We start from the raw sequence: 15,470 nt of genomic DNA, 5'->3' as shown, positions 1-15,470 counted from the left end.
CTGTCTCTCAAATGTTGTGATGAAAGACTTGCCACCCACCACACCTAAGGACGAATTTTAACACTAAGCTTTGACTAGTGCTGACTGAGTACTCAGTCTTACTTTTTACTCTCAAGAAGGGGAGGCAGATGGGTTCTTGCACACACTTAATGAATCTCAGCAGTTCAGGAGACCCAGCCTCAAGCAAAGACATGGCTGGGGACTTGGTGCCTCAGGGCTTTAATCCCAACAGGCAGGGGGAAGAGGCAGAGGCAGATTTCTAGGCTTTCAAGGGTAGCTTGGTCTATATATCTAGTTCTCAGGCCCCTCAGGAGTATACATGAGATCCTCTCAGAAAACAGGTGAGGAGGGGCCTGCAGAGCTGGCTCATTGGTTAAAAACACTTGTTCTTGCACAGGACCTAGGTTTGAGTCCCAGCACCTACAATCATTTCTAAGTTCAGTTCCAGGGCACCTGACACATTCTTGTGACCTCCAAGGCAAGCCCAGGACACACATATATACATACAGGTGAAACATCATATGCATAAAATAACATATTCTTATTTTTAAATTTTAATTTATTTTTCTTTGTATAGATGTTTCTGTCTGTGTGTCCACAGAGACCATAAAAGGAACTGGCATTACATATGATTATAAGCTGCTATATTGGGTGCTGGGAATTGAACCTGGTTTCTCTGGAAGAACAGCCAAGTGCTCTTTGAATCTCCCCTCCCCCCTTTGAAACAGGATCTTAGTATATAGCCCTGGCTCTCCTGGAACTAAGTATGTACACCGGGCTGGCCTTGAACCTCACAAAGATTCACCTGCCTCTGCCACAAGGTAATAATTTAAAAAAGAAAGTTTATAGACAATCTTTTTCACTTTTCTTTCCTTTTCCTTTGTAGTTCTGGGGATCCATCTAAGGCTTCCACCCCTAAGCCACATCTCCAGTTGCTCACCGGGGGATTCAAAGCAAGCTCCCTTCCGACCTCTCAGCTACACCTCAGCGCCAAGCACTTTCCTGAGTTGGCTTTTTATATTTTCCCCTGCATTTGTCTGTCCTGGCTCCTGAATGGCTGGGTATTTGATCTGTAGACCAGGCTAATCTCGAACTCAGAGATCTGCCTGCCGTTGCCTCCTGAGCACTTTGATTAAAGGCGTGCACCACGACTCTGTGAGGTGAGGCTCTTACAGGCCCCAGGTCTGAGGGTGCTGACTTGGGCTCTGGGTTGCCTAGAAAGAGCCCTTAATGTGAAGGCACACACAGATCAACACCACAGGGCAGGGGCAGGGACACAGGCTCTGCTGCCTGACTCTTCCATATTGAGGAGGTACAGCTTGTACCCTCAGTGACTTTAAGACTTGGACATGAAAAAATAAAAACAAGACAAAGGTGAGTACCACCATGTCCGACCTTGTTGTTTGCTGGGTATGGTGGCCCACACCTTTACATGCCTTTAATTCCCAGGGAGGCAGAGGGCAGGGGGCAGGGGGCAGGGGGCAGGGGGCAGGGGGCAGGGGGCAGGGGGCAGGGGGCAGGGGGCAGGGGGCAGGGGGCAGGGGGCAGGGGGCAGGGGGCAGGGGGCAGGGGGCAGGGGGCAGGGGGCAGAGGCAGAGGCAGAGGCAGAGGCAGAGGCAGAAGCAGAGGGATCTCCATGAGTTTGAGGCCAGTCCGATCTACAAAGCTAGTTCCAGTACAGTCAAGGCTGTTAGCTTAGTGTCTCAAAAAAACAAAAAACAAAAAACAAAACAAAACAAAACAAAAACCAACCAACTAAACAAACATACACCTGAATCCGTAGGTCTGGTCCTCAGGGATGTTCTCTATCTAGCCCTAGTGACTTGCTCTCTGTCTTCTCCTCCAACCCCCAAGCCTGTAACTGAGCTGATCTCATCTGAAACACACCCTACTTTCTGGGAAAAACAAGGCATTCTCTGCCTGGAAGGAGCAAGTTGGGTTTAAGCTGCCCTTTCACAACTACTAAGGCTTCTAATATCTTTGTGCAAATTTTGCCTTACACCTCTGTCCTTCCATGAAGCCCCACATCTTGAGGCTGGGGGTGTACCTCAGTTGGTAGAGTACTCACCTAGCATGTGGGAAGGGCGCCATGAGTTTGACACCCAGCATCTCAAAGCCAGGCATGGCGATGCGGGTCTCCTATACTGTGGCTTACCAGCTGTGATGTTTTGTTCTGGGAGTCAATACTGGACAGGCTGAAACAATAGGATCACCTCTATGGGCTAGCCTAGTCTACATGATCTGGATCAACCTGGGTTACATATACAAAGCCTTGTTTCAGGAAGACAAAATAAAAGAGAAAAACCCCCAGAGGTGACACTGGGTATGTGAGTTACTAATGTTTTTTTTTTTTTTTTTTTCGGAGAGAATCTGGTTTTTATCTTTATTATCTTAAAGTTGTTAAAGAATTCTGCAAGAAAAATGCCACGTATCAGTTTTTTTTTTTTTTTGAGGGTCTCATGTAGCCCAGGCTGGACTGTTACTATTGTAGCTCGGCCTGTCCTGGAACTCCAGATTTTTTTCCTTCTATGTAGCTGAGTGGTTTGTGCCCACTATGCCCAGCTACTTTTTATTTTTCTGTGAAATAGACTAACCCTTTGCTATCTTTCTTCCCAAACTGTTGCACTCAACATACTGAAAAATCTGTTTGTGGGGTGAATCCATGACTGAGCCTTGACTTTAACCCCATCTTAATTCTTCCCTTGTGGGGAGAACACAGATCAGACTCAAACACTTTTGTGTGTGTGTGTATGTGTGTGTGTGTCAGAGTGCCTTTATATTGTCCTGGGCCTTGCTGTATAGAGACCTGGATTGCCTCAAACTCATCCTAACCTCCTGCCTCTGCCTCCAGAGTGCATAACCACAGCCCCATCTTCTCTTTTTTTCTCTTCTTCCTTTTCTTCCTCCTCCCCTCCTCCTCCTCCTCTCTTCCTCCCTCCCTCTCTCTCTTTTATAGGCAGGGTCTCATCAAGTACATCAAGTAGTCTAGGTTGGAGCCTGGAAGTCAATATTTTGTTATCCCGGGCCTAAAGTCACAGAGATTCTTCTGCCTCTGCCTCCTGTGTGTTGGAATTAAAAGGTATACACTACTACAGTCCCGCCCTTTGTGTGTGTGTGTGTGTGTTTCATCCAGTAGTCTTGGACAGGGCCTGGAATTTAATATTTAATTAAGTCAATGCTGGGCCTAAAGTCAGAAATCCTCCTGCCTCTGCCTTTTGAGTGAAGAATTAAAGGTGGGCAATACCACAGCCACACTTTAATTTCTCTTTTCTTTTCTTTCTTTCTTTCTTTTTCTTTTTTTTTTTGGAGACAAGGTTTCTCCGTATAGCCCTGGCTGTCCTGGAACTCACTCTGTAGACCAGGCTGGCCTCGAATTCGGAAATCCACCTGCCTCTGCCTCCCAAATGCTGGGATTAAAGGCGGGTGCCACCACTGCCCGGCTTAATTTTATTATTTTTTAAGGCAGGGTCTTATCCAGTAGCCTTGGTTGGAGCCTGGAAGTTGATATTTAGTTAGACACAATACTGGGCCGAAAGTTAGGGATCCTCCTGCTTCTGCCTCCTGAGTGCTGGAATTAAATATGGATGCCGCAACAACGCAGAACCCCCCCTCTCCCCCCCCCCCCCCCCCCCCGCCTTATTTTCAGACATGGCCTCATCCAGTAGTCTTAGCCAGAGCCTGGGAAATCGGTATTTAGTTAGCGAAGAAAGGCTGGGCCTAAAGTCACAGAGATGCACCTGCCTCAGCCTCCTGGCCAACGCTGTAAATCTCCCTCCACATCCGGCTCTAGATTAAAAAAGAAGCGTTGGAGGAGAGAGGGGAAAAAAAAAATCCCGTGCAAGTGGGCGGAGCCTGAGACGTCCAATCAAGTGGCGGCTTGTATGGGGGGGTGGGGCCCGAGCTTATTTCAGGGCGTGGGAGCGGAACGTTGTGTTAAAGCTTCGGAGGCCACGAGAGCGGGCGGCTTCCTGTCAGGTCTCTGGGAGTTTGAGGCCAGCGAGGGAGAGAGAGGGGCCGGAGGGCTCCGGGGCGGCTCGGAGACATCTTGCTTCTGTCCATCTCTGGTAAGCCATTTTGTCCCTCAGTAGCAACAGCAGCAGCGGGCGAGGCCGGAGGATCGCTTCAGCCCTTGGTAAAAAACCAACAAAATAAACGCCCCACTCAGCGCCATCACCCCGTGCTCCTCCAGATACGTCGGGGAGACTTGGCTAACGGCTGCGTTGACAGGATAGGGCCGTTCTTTCTCACCCTGTTTGTTTTTTTGAAGTAGGCCTTCGTCTGTGGCCCGCCAGGAAATCAGTGCGTCGTCGTCGCGGGCCTCCGGCCTCAAACACTTCCGGCATGCTAGGATTAAGTGCCGAGTTATCGAGCCCATGAAGAATGACTTGAGTGTGGCTAGGATTAGGAGTGTGTGCTCGCACACCTTGTTTATCTATGCATTCCATCAGCCAGGTTGCTTCCCCCCAGTCAGAGATTGCTTCTTTTGAACACCCCCCCCCCCCCAAGACTAGCAACCGTTTTAATTCGAAGTTCCTCACTAGATCGGGCCTTCTGAGAGGATGGGGGTAGGCTGGGCCCTTAGGCCATCATCTGGGCATCTGGCCTAGATGGGTGGGTCACATCCTGCGTTAGATTCATTACATTTACGAAGTAGCAATGAAATGCTTTTAAGGGTGTGTGTGTGTTTGTGTGTGTGTGTGGGGGTGTCCCAGCATTAGGAAGGTTTGAGAATCGCTGTGCAAAGCTGGGTGGGTGGGTTGGTGGCCCCAGCACTCAAGAGGCAAAGGGCCAGCCTGGTCTATAGTAAGTCAGACTTGGGTAGAGTCACTCATGACTTAGATTTCTTGTTGGAATACTGTCTGAGATGGGTAGATATTTATTCATATTCTCTCAATGTACTAGGCAGACCAGGTTAGATGGCATAGAGCTTTAATGAGTGGTAGGCAGACTTTTAAAAAGTGGGCATAGTGCCAAATGCCCTTTAGGGAGGTGGGTGGAGATTGGTTTTGGGTTTTTTTGAGGCAGGGTTTCTGTGTATATCCGCCACGGCTGTCCTGTGCCAACACACTGGGCAGCCTGGAGCTTATGTAGATCCCTCTACCTTAGTTTTGAGTGTTCTGCTGATAATGTGAGTCACTGCTCTAGACTTAGAAGAAACTTTTCTCCTACAGAAATTCAACCCTTGGCATTTAAAGTTTTTAGTCAGGTGTGATGGTGAATACCTTTAACCCCAGCACTTGGGAAGCAGAGACAGGAGGATCTCTGTGTTCAAGGCCAGCCTAGTGGATTACAGAGTGAGTTTCAGGTCAGGTTGGGAAACCATGTCTACAAACAAACAAAGAAAGAAAAAACCAAAACCAAAACAAACAACATAACAAGTGATAAAATGTTTAGTTTGAAGTTTAGTGATAGTGGCTCATTAGTAAAAATGCCCTAACATGTATGATACTCAGGTTCAGTGCTAAGTGCTACAGAATAAACATTTACTCAAATATTTCCTTCTTTCTAATAGTTATTGCTATTTTCCCGACCCCATGCTCCCAAAGCTGACCCCCAACTAAATGTATATCTCTGCCTCCTGAGTGCTGGGGTGGCATCTGCCATCCCTACCACTTGCTGCCATACAGGATCTTGAATGACACATTTCCTTCAGAGAGCTGGCGTTTAACTTCTAGGATGCACAGGACTTAGTTCCTGCTGGGAGTGGAATCCATTGCCTAAACTGGAAATGGATGGTAATAAGATGTACTGTGGCTGTGGATATTTGAGACCATAGTCCTGGGGCCAACAGGGAGTGGGATGGTGTTATGGTCAGTGTAGCACAGAGCAGAAGGAACTAGATTGAGGTCTCTGCCACTCTTGGAACAGTGACTATGACCCTGACCTAGCTCCTGTCTCATCCTGTCGGGTGAGGTGAGTCTCAGCACTTATCTTTTTTCTAAATGTTGCCCCAGGAATCCTTCCTGAAGATCCATCAGGATGAGCTGCAAGACTCCACCCACACTCCAGGAACTGGCAGAGAACAGCCTCCTGAAGAACCAGGACTTGGCTATCTCTGCTCTGGATGACATACCCTCACTTTTCTTCCCATCACTGTTCAAAAAGGCCTGCAGAAATAGATATGTTGGGATCATAAAGGCAATGGTGCAGGTGTGGCCCTTCCCCTCTCTTCCTCTGGGGGCCATGATCAGTAGGAAGACTGCCTACAGGAGAATCTTAGAGATTATCCTGTATGGGCTTGATGCTTTGCTTTCCCAGAAAGTTTCCCACAGGTGAGTGAAACCCAGAAGGGAATACAAGCAGAGACAGTTGGGGTCAGGTTGAATGGGGGAGAGAAGGTAGACATAGGATGGAAGGGAGGATTTTGATGGCCCCAGCTTGGAGAGCTACAGGGGCTTTGGCCATTGCTGAGCCATCTGGGAAAGGACTGTGGAGTGTGAAGGGTTTATCAGCAGTGGCTGAAGTACTCTGCCCCTGTTTCCCATGGGGACTGGACTGGATTCATGGACAAGGGCATGAGAGTCATAATGTGGTAAATGCCTAGGTGCTGAGACTCTTCTGTTTTACCCACAGCAGGTGCAAGCTGAAAGTACTGGATTTACGGGTTATGCCTTTGAAGCTGTGGAACAGGTTGCCTGTGTTTGGGACTGCTGGCTGCAGTGAGAATCCAGCAGTGGTGGGCCATTCGGGAACAGAGGTGAAACAGCCAGTGAAGGTGCTGGTAGACCTGGTCCTCAAGGAAAGCCCACTAGATTCCACAGAGTCCTTCCTCGTTCAGTGGGTGGATAACAGGAATGGTTTGGTGAGGTTGTGCTGTTGCAAGCTGCAGATCTGGGCTATGTCCATGTATTACCACAGAAAACTTTTGGAGATTTTGGATCTGGACTCTGTCCAGGAGCTGCGTATGTACTGCATCAGTAATCCTGTCTGCCTGCTTAACTTCGCCCCTTACTTGGGTCGCATGAGGAACGTGCGCTGCCTCATCCTCTCTCACCTCTGGCAGACCTTCTCGATGACCCCAGTGGAGAAGCAGCAGGTTATTACCCAGTTCACGTCTCAGTTCCTCAAACTGAAATGCCTCCAGATCCTGCATCTGGATACTGTCTTCTTCCTAGAGGGTCATCTGGATGAGCTATTCTGGTAAGGAGGGGTGGTCAGGTTTCTCATTAGAGTAAAGCGAAGCCTTGGCATTTAGACATTAGTGGGCATGAGCTCTCTGCAGCTACTGGGAGATTGACATTACCGAGGCATTAGAGTATCAGGGCATTGTTTTGTGTCTGCTGTCCCAGAAAGAGGTGGTCACATAGCCACTAATACAAAGGAGTTTGATGGCCTGGAAAGGGTGTACCTTGCTAGGAAGCCTTCTCAGTAATGAGATCAAGTGAGAATGGGTTCTTAGTTCTTTTTTAGCAAGTGTCTAAGGGAAATTGGAAAAGGGAAAAGGAAGGCATTGAAGAGGGCTGTACTGTACACCTGCACAGTCCCCATCAAGGACAGGCTGGTTTTTGAGATGTGGTCATCACATGTAGTCCAGATTGGGAATAAGATTGGCTTGTACTTCCCATAATCCTCCTGTGTCAGGTCCCTAGTGGTATTATATCACAGGTGTGTACTGCCATATCCGTTGTTGGTTTGACCTCAAGCAGAGGTCAATGAGCAGATGAGAAATGGGACATTATGCCTAGGTTGGTCTTTCAGGTGTAAAAGGGGATTGTAGTCTTGAATTGAGCTGTTCCTATAGTGATGGTGACAGGCCTCAGTATAGATTTGAATGTGCAGAGTCTAGTTTAGAATATCATGGGTATTGTGATTAGAAAGATCTTGAACCAGATGCATATTCCCAGAAATATCTTCTTGTTTGTTTCCTTTTTTTTTTTTTTTTTATAGGTGGCTGAAGACACCCTTAGAGACCCTGTCTGTGATTGATTGTAATCTCTCAAAATCAGACTGGTTCCATATATCTGAGTTCCAGTGCACAAGTCAGCTAAAACACCTGAATTTGAAATGGGTCAAACTGACCCATTTGAGCCCAGAGCCCCTTCGAGTTCTGTTACTAAAATCTGCATCTACCCTAACATCCCTTGATTTGGAGGGCTGTCAAATGATGGACTCTCAACTCAGTGCCATCCTACCTGCTCTGAGATGCTGTACACAGCTCACCAAGTTTAACTTCCATGGGAACTATATCTCCATGCCTATCCTGAGGGAGCTGGCATATAACGTTGTCAAGCAGAAATCCCAACAGTCAAAGATACGCTTTATCCCAAGCTGTAGTCATCATAGTGGTCTGGAGTTTGAGGCCGTTTCTCAGCCTCATATTGTGTTTGTAGATGTGGAGCGGACTACTGGGGAGCAAGAACAAGTCTTGTTTTATGCTATTTGCTCTGGAGAATATGTGTTATGATATCTCTACAATGTATTAGGACTTAGACTCCTATCTAATGAGATACAGATTTAAGCTCTCTTGTGGACACTGGGATGTGTCTGGTCAGTGTATGCACAACACATGCTTTTAGACTGCAGTTGTTGTGAGTGAGAAGAGAAAGTTGATGCTAGAGTGCAAACAAGTGAGAGTATTTGACATAGGGAATGTGGGACACATTGACAGAAGTCATGGGAGTGGGTTCTGGTTGGGCAGGTACAAAAGGGCATTCCTCCAGCCTGGTGTTTTTTGGATTTTTGTGGTAAAAAATGGGACCATTTGTCCTACCTGGATGATTCAAATTCTGTGACTGCTAGGAACAAACTTGTTTTATGCTATTTGCTGGTTCTTCTACTTTGATCTTCTGAGTGCTAAGTATAGGCTTATAGCACCAGACCTGGTTCCCTGTAGTTCCTTTAACATGTGGCTGTACCTCTCATCTTTCTAGTCAAACCCAGTATTTTATATAGTAGCAGTTTTTGTGGGGCTAGAGAGATGGCTTATCAGTTGAGAGCACTTGATGCTTTTGTAGAGTACCTGGGTTTGATTCCCCACATTTACATGGTGGCTCACAGTCATCCAGAACTACTTATGGGGTGCATGAGGCATGCATGTAGTGCATAGACATACATGTAGGTGAAACACTCAGACATGTAACTCTAAAATAATTTAAAAATTGATTTGTACTGATGAGACTGAATGTCTAGTTGAGGCAGCCAGCACCCAGTATTTCTATGACAGACACTGTTAAGTCATGTATTTATACTTGTAAAATGCTACCTATGAGCTTAGCAAATTGAACCAGGAATATATGGATGAGTAGACAATAAACTCTAGCAGGAAAAAAACCCAAGCTTTTATGACAATATTAAACACCCCAGACCACTGAAGGATGCAATCCCCATCTGAGTCATCTAAAGAGGGGCATCAGGTACTGAGCCATCAGACTGGGTTGAAATGAGCTCCCGATTCTGTCCCTAGGCTACAGCACAACTGAACCCCACTGCTGAACCTCTTTAATTTTTTTTGTGGTCAATGTACTGTGTCTACAAATGAGGCTGTGGTTAAACGTCAGGTGTCTGTGTATCTTGCTCTCATTCACTTGACAAGGCTTTCTTGGAACCAGAAGCTTGATGGTTCACCTAGACCTAGGACTGTTAGCCAGAGGGCTCCTATAGGTCTGCCAGTCCCTGTGCTGGAGTCACAGGCTCATGCATCTATGACTGACCTCTTTTCTTCTCCTCCCTTCCCCTCCCTTCCCCTCCCCTCCCCTCCCCTCCCCTCCCTCCCCTCCCCTCCCCTCCCCTCTTCTCTTCTCCTTTTTTCTCTCTTTCTCAATCTCTCAATCTCTCCCTCCCTCCTTTCTCTTTTTCTCTTTCTCTCTCTCTTCTCTTCTCTTCTCTCTCTCTCTCTCTCTCCCTCCCTCTCTCTCTCTCTCTCTCTCTCTCTCTCTCTCTCTCTCTCTCTCTTTCTTTCTTTTTTTTTTTTTGAGACAGGATTTCTATATAGACCTGGCTGTTGTAGAACTCATTAGACCAGACTGGCCTCAGTCAAAAATCCACCTGGATTAAAGTGTGCCTTACACCAGGCTGGCTTCCTTGTTTAATTTAGTGGTTGGAATTGACCTTTCATGTTGTGGGGAACAGCTGTATGACTGAGTTGTATTCCTATGCCCAGATTCTTATTGTACTGCGAATTTCTGATATAGCCCTGCCTCCGGATTGTTAAGATTATGAGTGTAAACGCCACACCTAGTTTATGCTTTATTTGGGGATTGGACCTAAAGCTTTTCATTTATATAATATTTACTCACATGTACAATGGTGCATGTATGGGGGTCAGGATAACTTGTAAGAGTTGGTACTACTACCATGTAGGATTGGGAATTGAACTGACATGTCAATATCTTTATCTACAGAGTCAACTCTGGCCCAAACCTGTAGCCTTTTGTTTGCAAGCATTCTACCCACTGAGTACATCCACAGCCTGCCTCTTTAATCCCCCCCCCCCCCACAGAACTTGCTATGTAACCAGGCCAGACTCAACTCACAGAGATCCATAGCCTTCCTCTGAAGTGCTTTAATCCAGTGCTGGGATTAAAGACCTGCCCCTCCAGCCTGCCATCGCCAATTCTTTCACCTGTCCTAGTTGTATTGTTGCCTACATATCATTTTCTGTAGTGTGATATATGGTTAAGATTGGAAAGAAAGCTTGTTAGTAGCTATGACTCAAGTGAACTTACAGTATTTAGTGAATTATAGACAACAAAGTTGGTGTAGCATGTTGATTTGTTCAATAAATTCTGATGTTATCTACAGATTGTGTCTGTTTCTGAAAAGCAAATTCACTTCAAACGTGTGAGTGTTTTACCTGTTTGACTGCATGTGTGTCATGTGCATGCAGTGCCTTGGGAGACCAGAAGAGGGTGTCATTCCCTGGAACTGGAGTTACAGGTGGTTGTAAGCCCCCATGTGGGTGCTGGGAATGGAATCCAGATTCTCTGTAAGAGCACATGTACTCTATGTCACCTAACCATCTCATGGCTAGCCATGCCCAGTGATTAACAGAGACCCTGCCTCTTCCCCCCCCCAAGACCCCACAAAACAAAACAAAAACCACAACACAAACCAGAGCACAATTCAAGATCTGCTCATACTTGTAAGCTCATCTATTTCAAGGCAGAAGGGGAGCTTCCAGATGGCTGGGTGACTTAGAGCACTTGTGCTCTTACAGGGGATCTGGACAACATGTTGGTTTTAGGTGAGCACCTTCATTCCAGGCTGAGGTTTGAAGGCAATAGATGATGCTGCCATTTCAAAGACTCCCTAAGTTCTAGCCAGGGTCAGCTGGATGAATGGAGCCCATGGAAAGATGGTTGGAAACGGTGATTCCTTTGCTTCTGTGGAAGGCCTGAGGGCTAAGAATTCAAAAAGGGAGCCGGGCGAGGTGGCGCATGCCTTTAATCCCAGCACTCGGGAGGCAGAGGCAGGTGGGTTTCTGAGTTTGAGGTCAGCCTGGTCTACAAAGTGAGCTCCAGGACAGCCAGAGCTATAAAGAGAAACCCTGTCTCGAAAAAAACAGAAAAACAAACAAAAATTCAAAAAGTGCTCAAGAGTACTTGCCATAGTCTATTTACCAGCAAAGGATGGGCCTCAGCCTTCAGTTCTCAAGCAACCCCTCGCCAGTGAGGATAATTCAGAGGAACGGTGGTTGGAATTGGACACAGTAGTGAGGAATGTGGGTACTTGTGAGAGGATCCTCAAGCTATCATTAAGAAGAGTTTAGCCTTGAGACCAAGAGATGCTGAGTGGAATGGGGTAAACTGAGGTCTCCTTCATTATCCTGAGTTGGTTGCTGTGATAAAGTAGAAAACTTTTTTTTTTTCCCAAGAAAAATTTTCAGGATCCATCAGGATGAATTCCCAAGCCACACCCATACTCCTTGTCCCTGGCAGTGCAGAGAGAGCCTGATGATGGATGAGGCCCTGGCCATCTCTGCTCTGCAGGAGCTGCCCATGGAGCTCTTTCCGCTACTGTTCAAGAGGGCCTTCACTGGTAGGCATGCAAAGATACCACGGGCTCTTCCCTGCCTCCCTGTGGGAGTGCTGATGAAGACCACTGATGTGGAGACCTTGAAGGCTGTTCTGGATGTCCCGAATATGCTTACACAGGTTGGGCCTAGGTGAATATGAACCAGGTAGGGAAGAAGAGAGACTCTGGCAGTGCAAGGAAAAGACAACTGGACTCAGGAAGAATAGAGTCAAAAGGGGTCTGATGCCTGATGGCATTACTGTGGTGAACTGTAGAGGTATTGGCTATTGCTGAGCTACCTGCTGACTCTTGGGTATGGAGGAGAGCTTAGAATAAATGCAGCCAGAGTGAAGAGAGCCTATCCATACCTCCTCCCACACATACCAGAAGTGGGACCAGACTGGGTTCAAGAATAATAGAATAAGATTAATATGAGGGTTATAAGAGCCCATACATGAAAATATATACCAAAGGCCGAGAACCATCTTGAAACTAACACCTGTTGGACCCACAGGAGGTGGAAGCTAAGGGTGGTGGATTTTCAGAACATGCACCGCAACTTTTGGTATATTATGGGCTGGAACTGAAGATCATGGCTGCTCATCTCAGGCCTGGAAGACTTTCCAGGATCAGAGGTGAGGCAGACTTTGAAGAAATTAGCAGCCCTTTTCCTCAAGTTCCACAAACTTGATGAATCCCATACTTAACTTGATGTAGTAGGGCCAAGCCAAGGAAGAGTGTCTTGCAGCTCTACAGCAGGATGATGCAGATTTGGGTGCTGTCTGTCGACACTATCCTAGAGATCCTGAAAATGTATGAGCCAAACTATCCAGGAGCTGCCGTTGAATTCATGCAACTGGGAGCCCTGGCATGGTTTGCACCTTACCTAGGCCAGGTAAGAAATCTTCAAAAATTCCTTATGGTAGTAGTCTATGAGAATAAAAACTGTGTTGAAAAGACCTTTCCCAAGATGAAGTATGTCAACAAGTTCATTTCTCAGATTTACAAACTCAGCTTCTTCAGCATCTCTACATGAATCAGGTCTATTTTCCTACTGGCCAGAAGAAACATTTGGTCAGGTAAGAAAGGATAGAGAGCTGTTTCTGCTACCACAGCAAACCTTCCTCTGTTACATTAAAGAGCAGTGGACAACTGATGTTGGCCAGTCACTGTGAGGCATCAGCGCATTTTAAGCACAATCTTATTTCCACTCTCCCTGAATTAAGGTCTCAAATGACCACACCGGAAGCAGAAGGCTGAAAAGAGGAGTTCTGGAGTAGACTGGGTAATATTCTCTGGAGGGCCCCCAGTAACCACATGTGGGCCAGGTGGCAGGGTACTTGGACCTAAAGGGAATGACTGTGACCCCCAAACTAGCTGGTTCCAGTCACTCCCCTGAGACTATTAAGGACCTGTGGAGTCACCTTCCCTAATCAACTACTGTTCCAGGGTTGACTAGTCAGATTCATAGATTGCTCCCCAACTCATCCTCATAGAGACCTGGTTAGTTCAGGGAACAAATGACATCTAATGTGCTTTCTGCAAACTCCATCAATTCCCTGTGTTTACTCTTCTTTCCTTCGGACTCAGCTCGCCCCTTCCTTCCTTCCTTCCTTCCTTCCTTCCTTCCTTCCTTCCTTCCTTCCTTCCTTCCTTCCTTCCTTCCTTCCTCCCTCCCTCCCTCCCTCCCTCCCTCCCTCCCTCCCTTCTCCCTCCCTTCTCCCTCTCTTCCTCCTTCTCTTCCTTTGGTTTTGTTTTGTTTTGTTTTGTTTTGTTTTAAGACAGGGTTTCTCTGTTATGTAATCCTGGCCATCCTGGAACTTGCTGGCCTCAAACTCAGAGATCTGTCTGCCTCTGCCCCCTGAGTACTCGGATTCCCAAATAGTTCTACCAACTGTGCACCAAGCATTCAAACACACGAGCCTATGGGGGCTGTTCTCGTTCAAATCACCACACAGTGGACAGGCATTTTTTCAAATCTTCAGCTTCTTACAGTGTTGTTGGAGCAAGGGTTTTGTCTTCTGGACCCACTCCTTCTTTCAACCTTGGTCTGGATCCAGGAAGTACTCGAAGGTTGCCTATCACCTTCTTAGTCTGGTTCACCCAAGACATGGCATGGACCCTGGCTAGTTCAGTCTTCCTTGAGTCCAGTGAAGAGCAAACCCATCCATTGTTGCAGTCCATATATTTCAGAACTCACGGCAAGTGTTCCAAAACCTCATAGTTTCCATCTGCTTCAGATAAAATAGAGATATCACACAACAGGACAAGACTAATGTATAGACTGCTTGTTTCATGTACATTAGGATGGGCTCTTTGCCCGAGCCTGATCTGTAGCCCTCAGTCTTACCTCCATTCCTTTCCCATGGAGTCCATCCTGATCCTGTTTCTAGTGCATGAGGGAAGACACAGGCATAGACTCAATGCATGTAGGCTGTATCTACTCTAAGCTTTTCTCCATACCCAGTTGTCCCTTTTTGGATGACTCAATAATGTCGATGGCCTCTGAAGTCCTCTAAGCTAGTGCCATTAGAAGCCTCTGATCTTGGATTTTTCCTGACCCAGAGGTGTCTTTCCCTCATAATAGGGACCTCCCTTCCATAGTACTTGGTTATACTCAGTTAGAATCTTCTGTGCAATCAGCACATGCCCTTCGCCTGGTAAGGTAGAGCTGGTAAGGGTACTACTTCCTATGGGGGTAGTCAGCACGGCTCCAACAGGAAGGGAAGTGGGGGGGGGGAGGGGAGAGCCAGGCTCCCATCATCGTCTGTAGTGTGTTAATTTAACTGCCAGAGAAGGTCTCCTTGAACAGTGGTGGAAAGAGCTCATTTAGCAGGTCCTGCAGAATGGAAATGGCCAAGGTCTGGTTCTCCAGCAGGCTTTTCACTGCCAGCTGCAGGAGTGTGGGTGGGGCCAGGAAGTTCATCCTGATGCTTCTTCATGCAGAAGGATTCTGGAGAGGCTTTCGAAATGACAACCCGTTCAGGCTAAGATTTAGGAGCCCTTCTCTCTCATCACAGGATAACATCAGGGCCAGAGTCCCTTTTGTGACATCGGAGGAGACCTCAGAAGATCCCATTACAGTCAGTCTTTAATGACGTCAAAGCTGTGGGGTCTTGCTTGGCAGCATGGTGAACCCAAAGTCTCTCATGTTGTGAGACCCCGACTTAGAGCGTTTCTCCCTGGAAGGTAAAGCCCCTGATCCCCAAGCTTGTTTTCCCTGATCTTTAAAAATACAGCTAGAAAGAAGCTCTTTGTTCTCTATAGCCAGCAAAAGATCTTTTTGTTTCTATACTGTACAACCGGAGATGCCTGCCTTCCTGTGCCAAGGACATGGAGATAGACGCTGGAGAGGAGGCTGCAGCTCACTCCCCCCCTCACCAGAAAGGAGCTGTAGCCAACTCTCCTCCCAACTCCTCCCAACTCTCCTCCCAGCTCCTCCCAGCTCCTCTCAACTCCTCCCAATTCCTCAGCTAGCTGTTAAAAAACCCCTACTGTCACCACTCGGGGTCGAACTC

At 47.1% G+C, this 15,470-nt stretch overlaps 1 protein-coding gene across 1 annotated transcript; it reads left to right on the top strand.

The window, feature by feature from the left end:
• The first annotated feature begins 3,960 nt into the window (after positions 1-3,960).
• LOC110293044 (preferentially expressed antigen in melanoma-like protein 1) lies at positions 3,961-9,688 on the top strand. The gene is made up of 4 exons (XM_021160798.2): positions 3,961-4,064; positions 5,955-6,272; positions 6,574-7,140; positions 7,888-9,688. Exons 2-4 carry the CDS (start codon positions 5,980-5,982, stop codon positions 8,402-8,404), a joined length of 1,377 nt encoding a protein of 458 aa, XP_021016457.1. The 5' UTR covers positions 3,961-4,064; positions 5,955-5,979; the 3' UTR covers positions 8,405-9,688.
• Positions 9,689-15,470: the final 5,782 nt, after the last annotated feature.

Source organism: Mus caroli, unplaced genomic scaffold, assembly GCF_978045245.1.
Source record: "Mus caroli unplaced genomic scaffold, Mus_caroli_1 scaffold_6, whole genome shotgun sequence".
NCBI lineage: Eukaryota > Metazoa > Chordata > Mammalia > Rodentia > Muridae > Mus > Mus caroli.
Note: the sequence above shows the minus strand (reverse complement) of the source record. Positions and strands in the feature narration are given on the sequence as shown.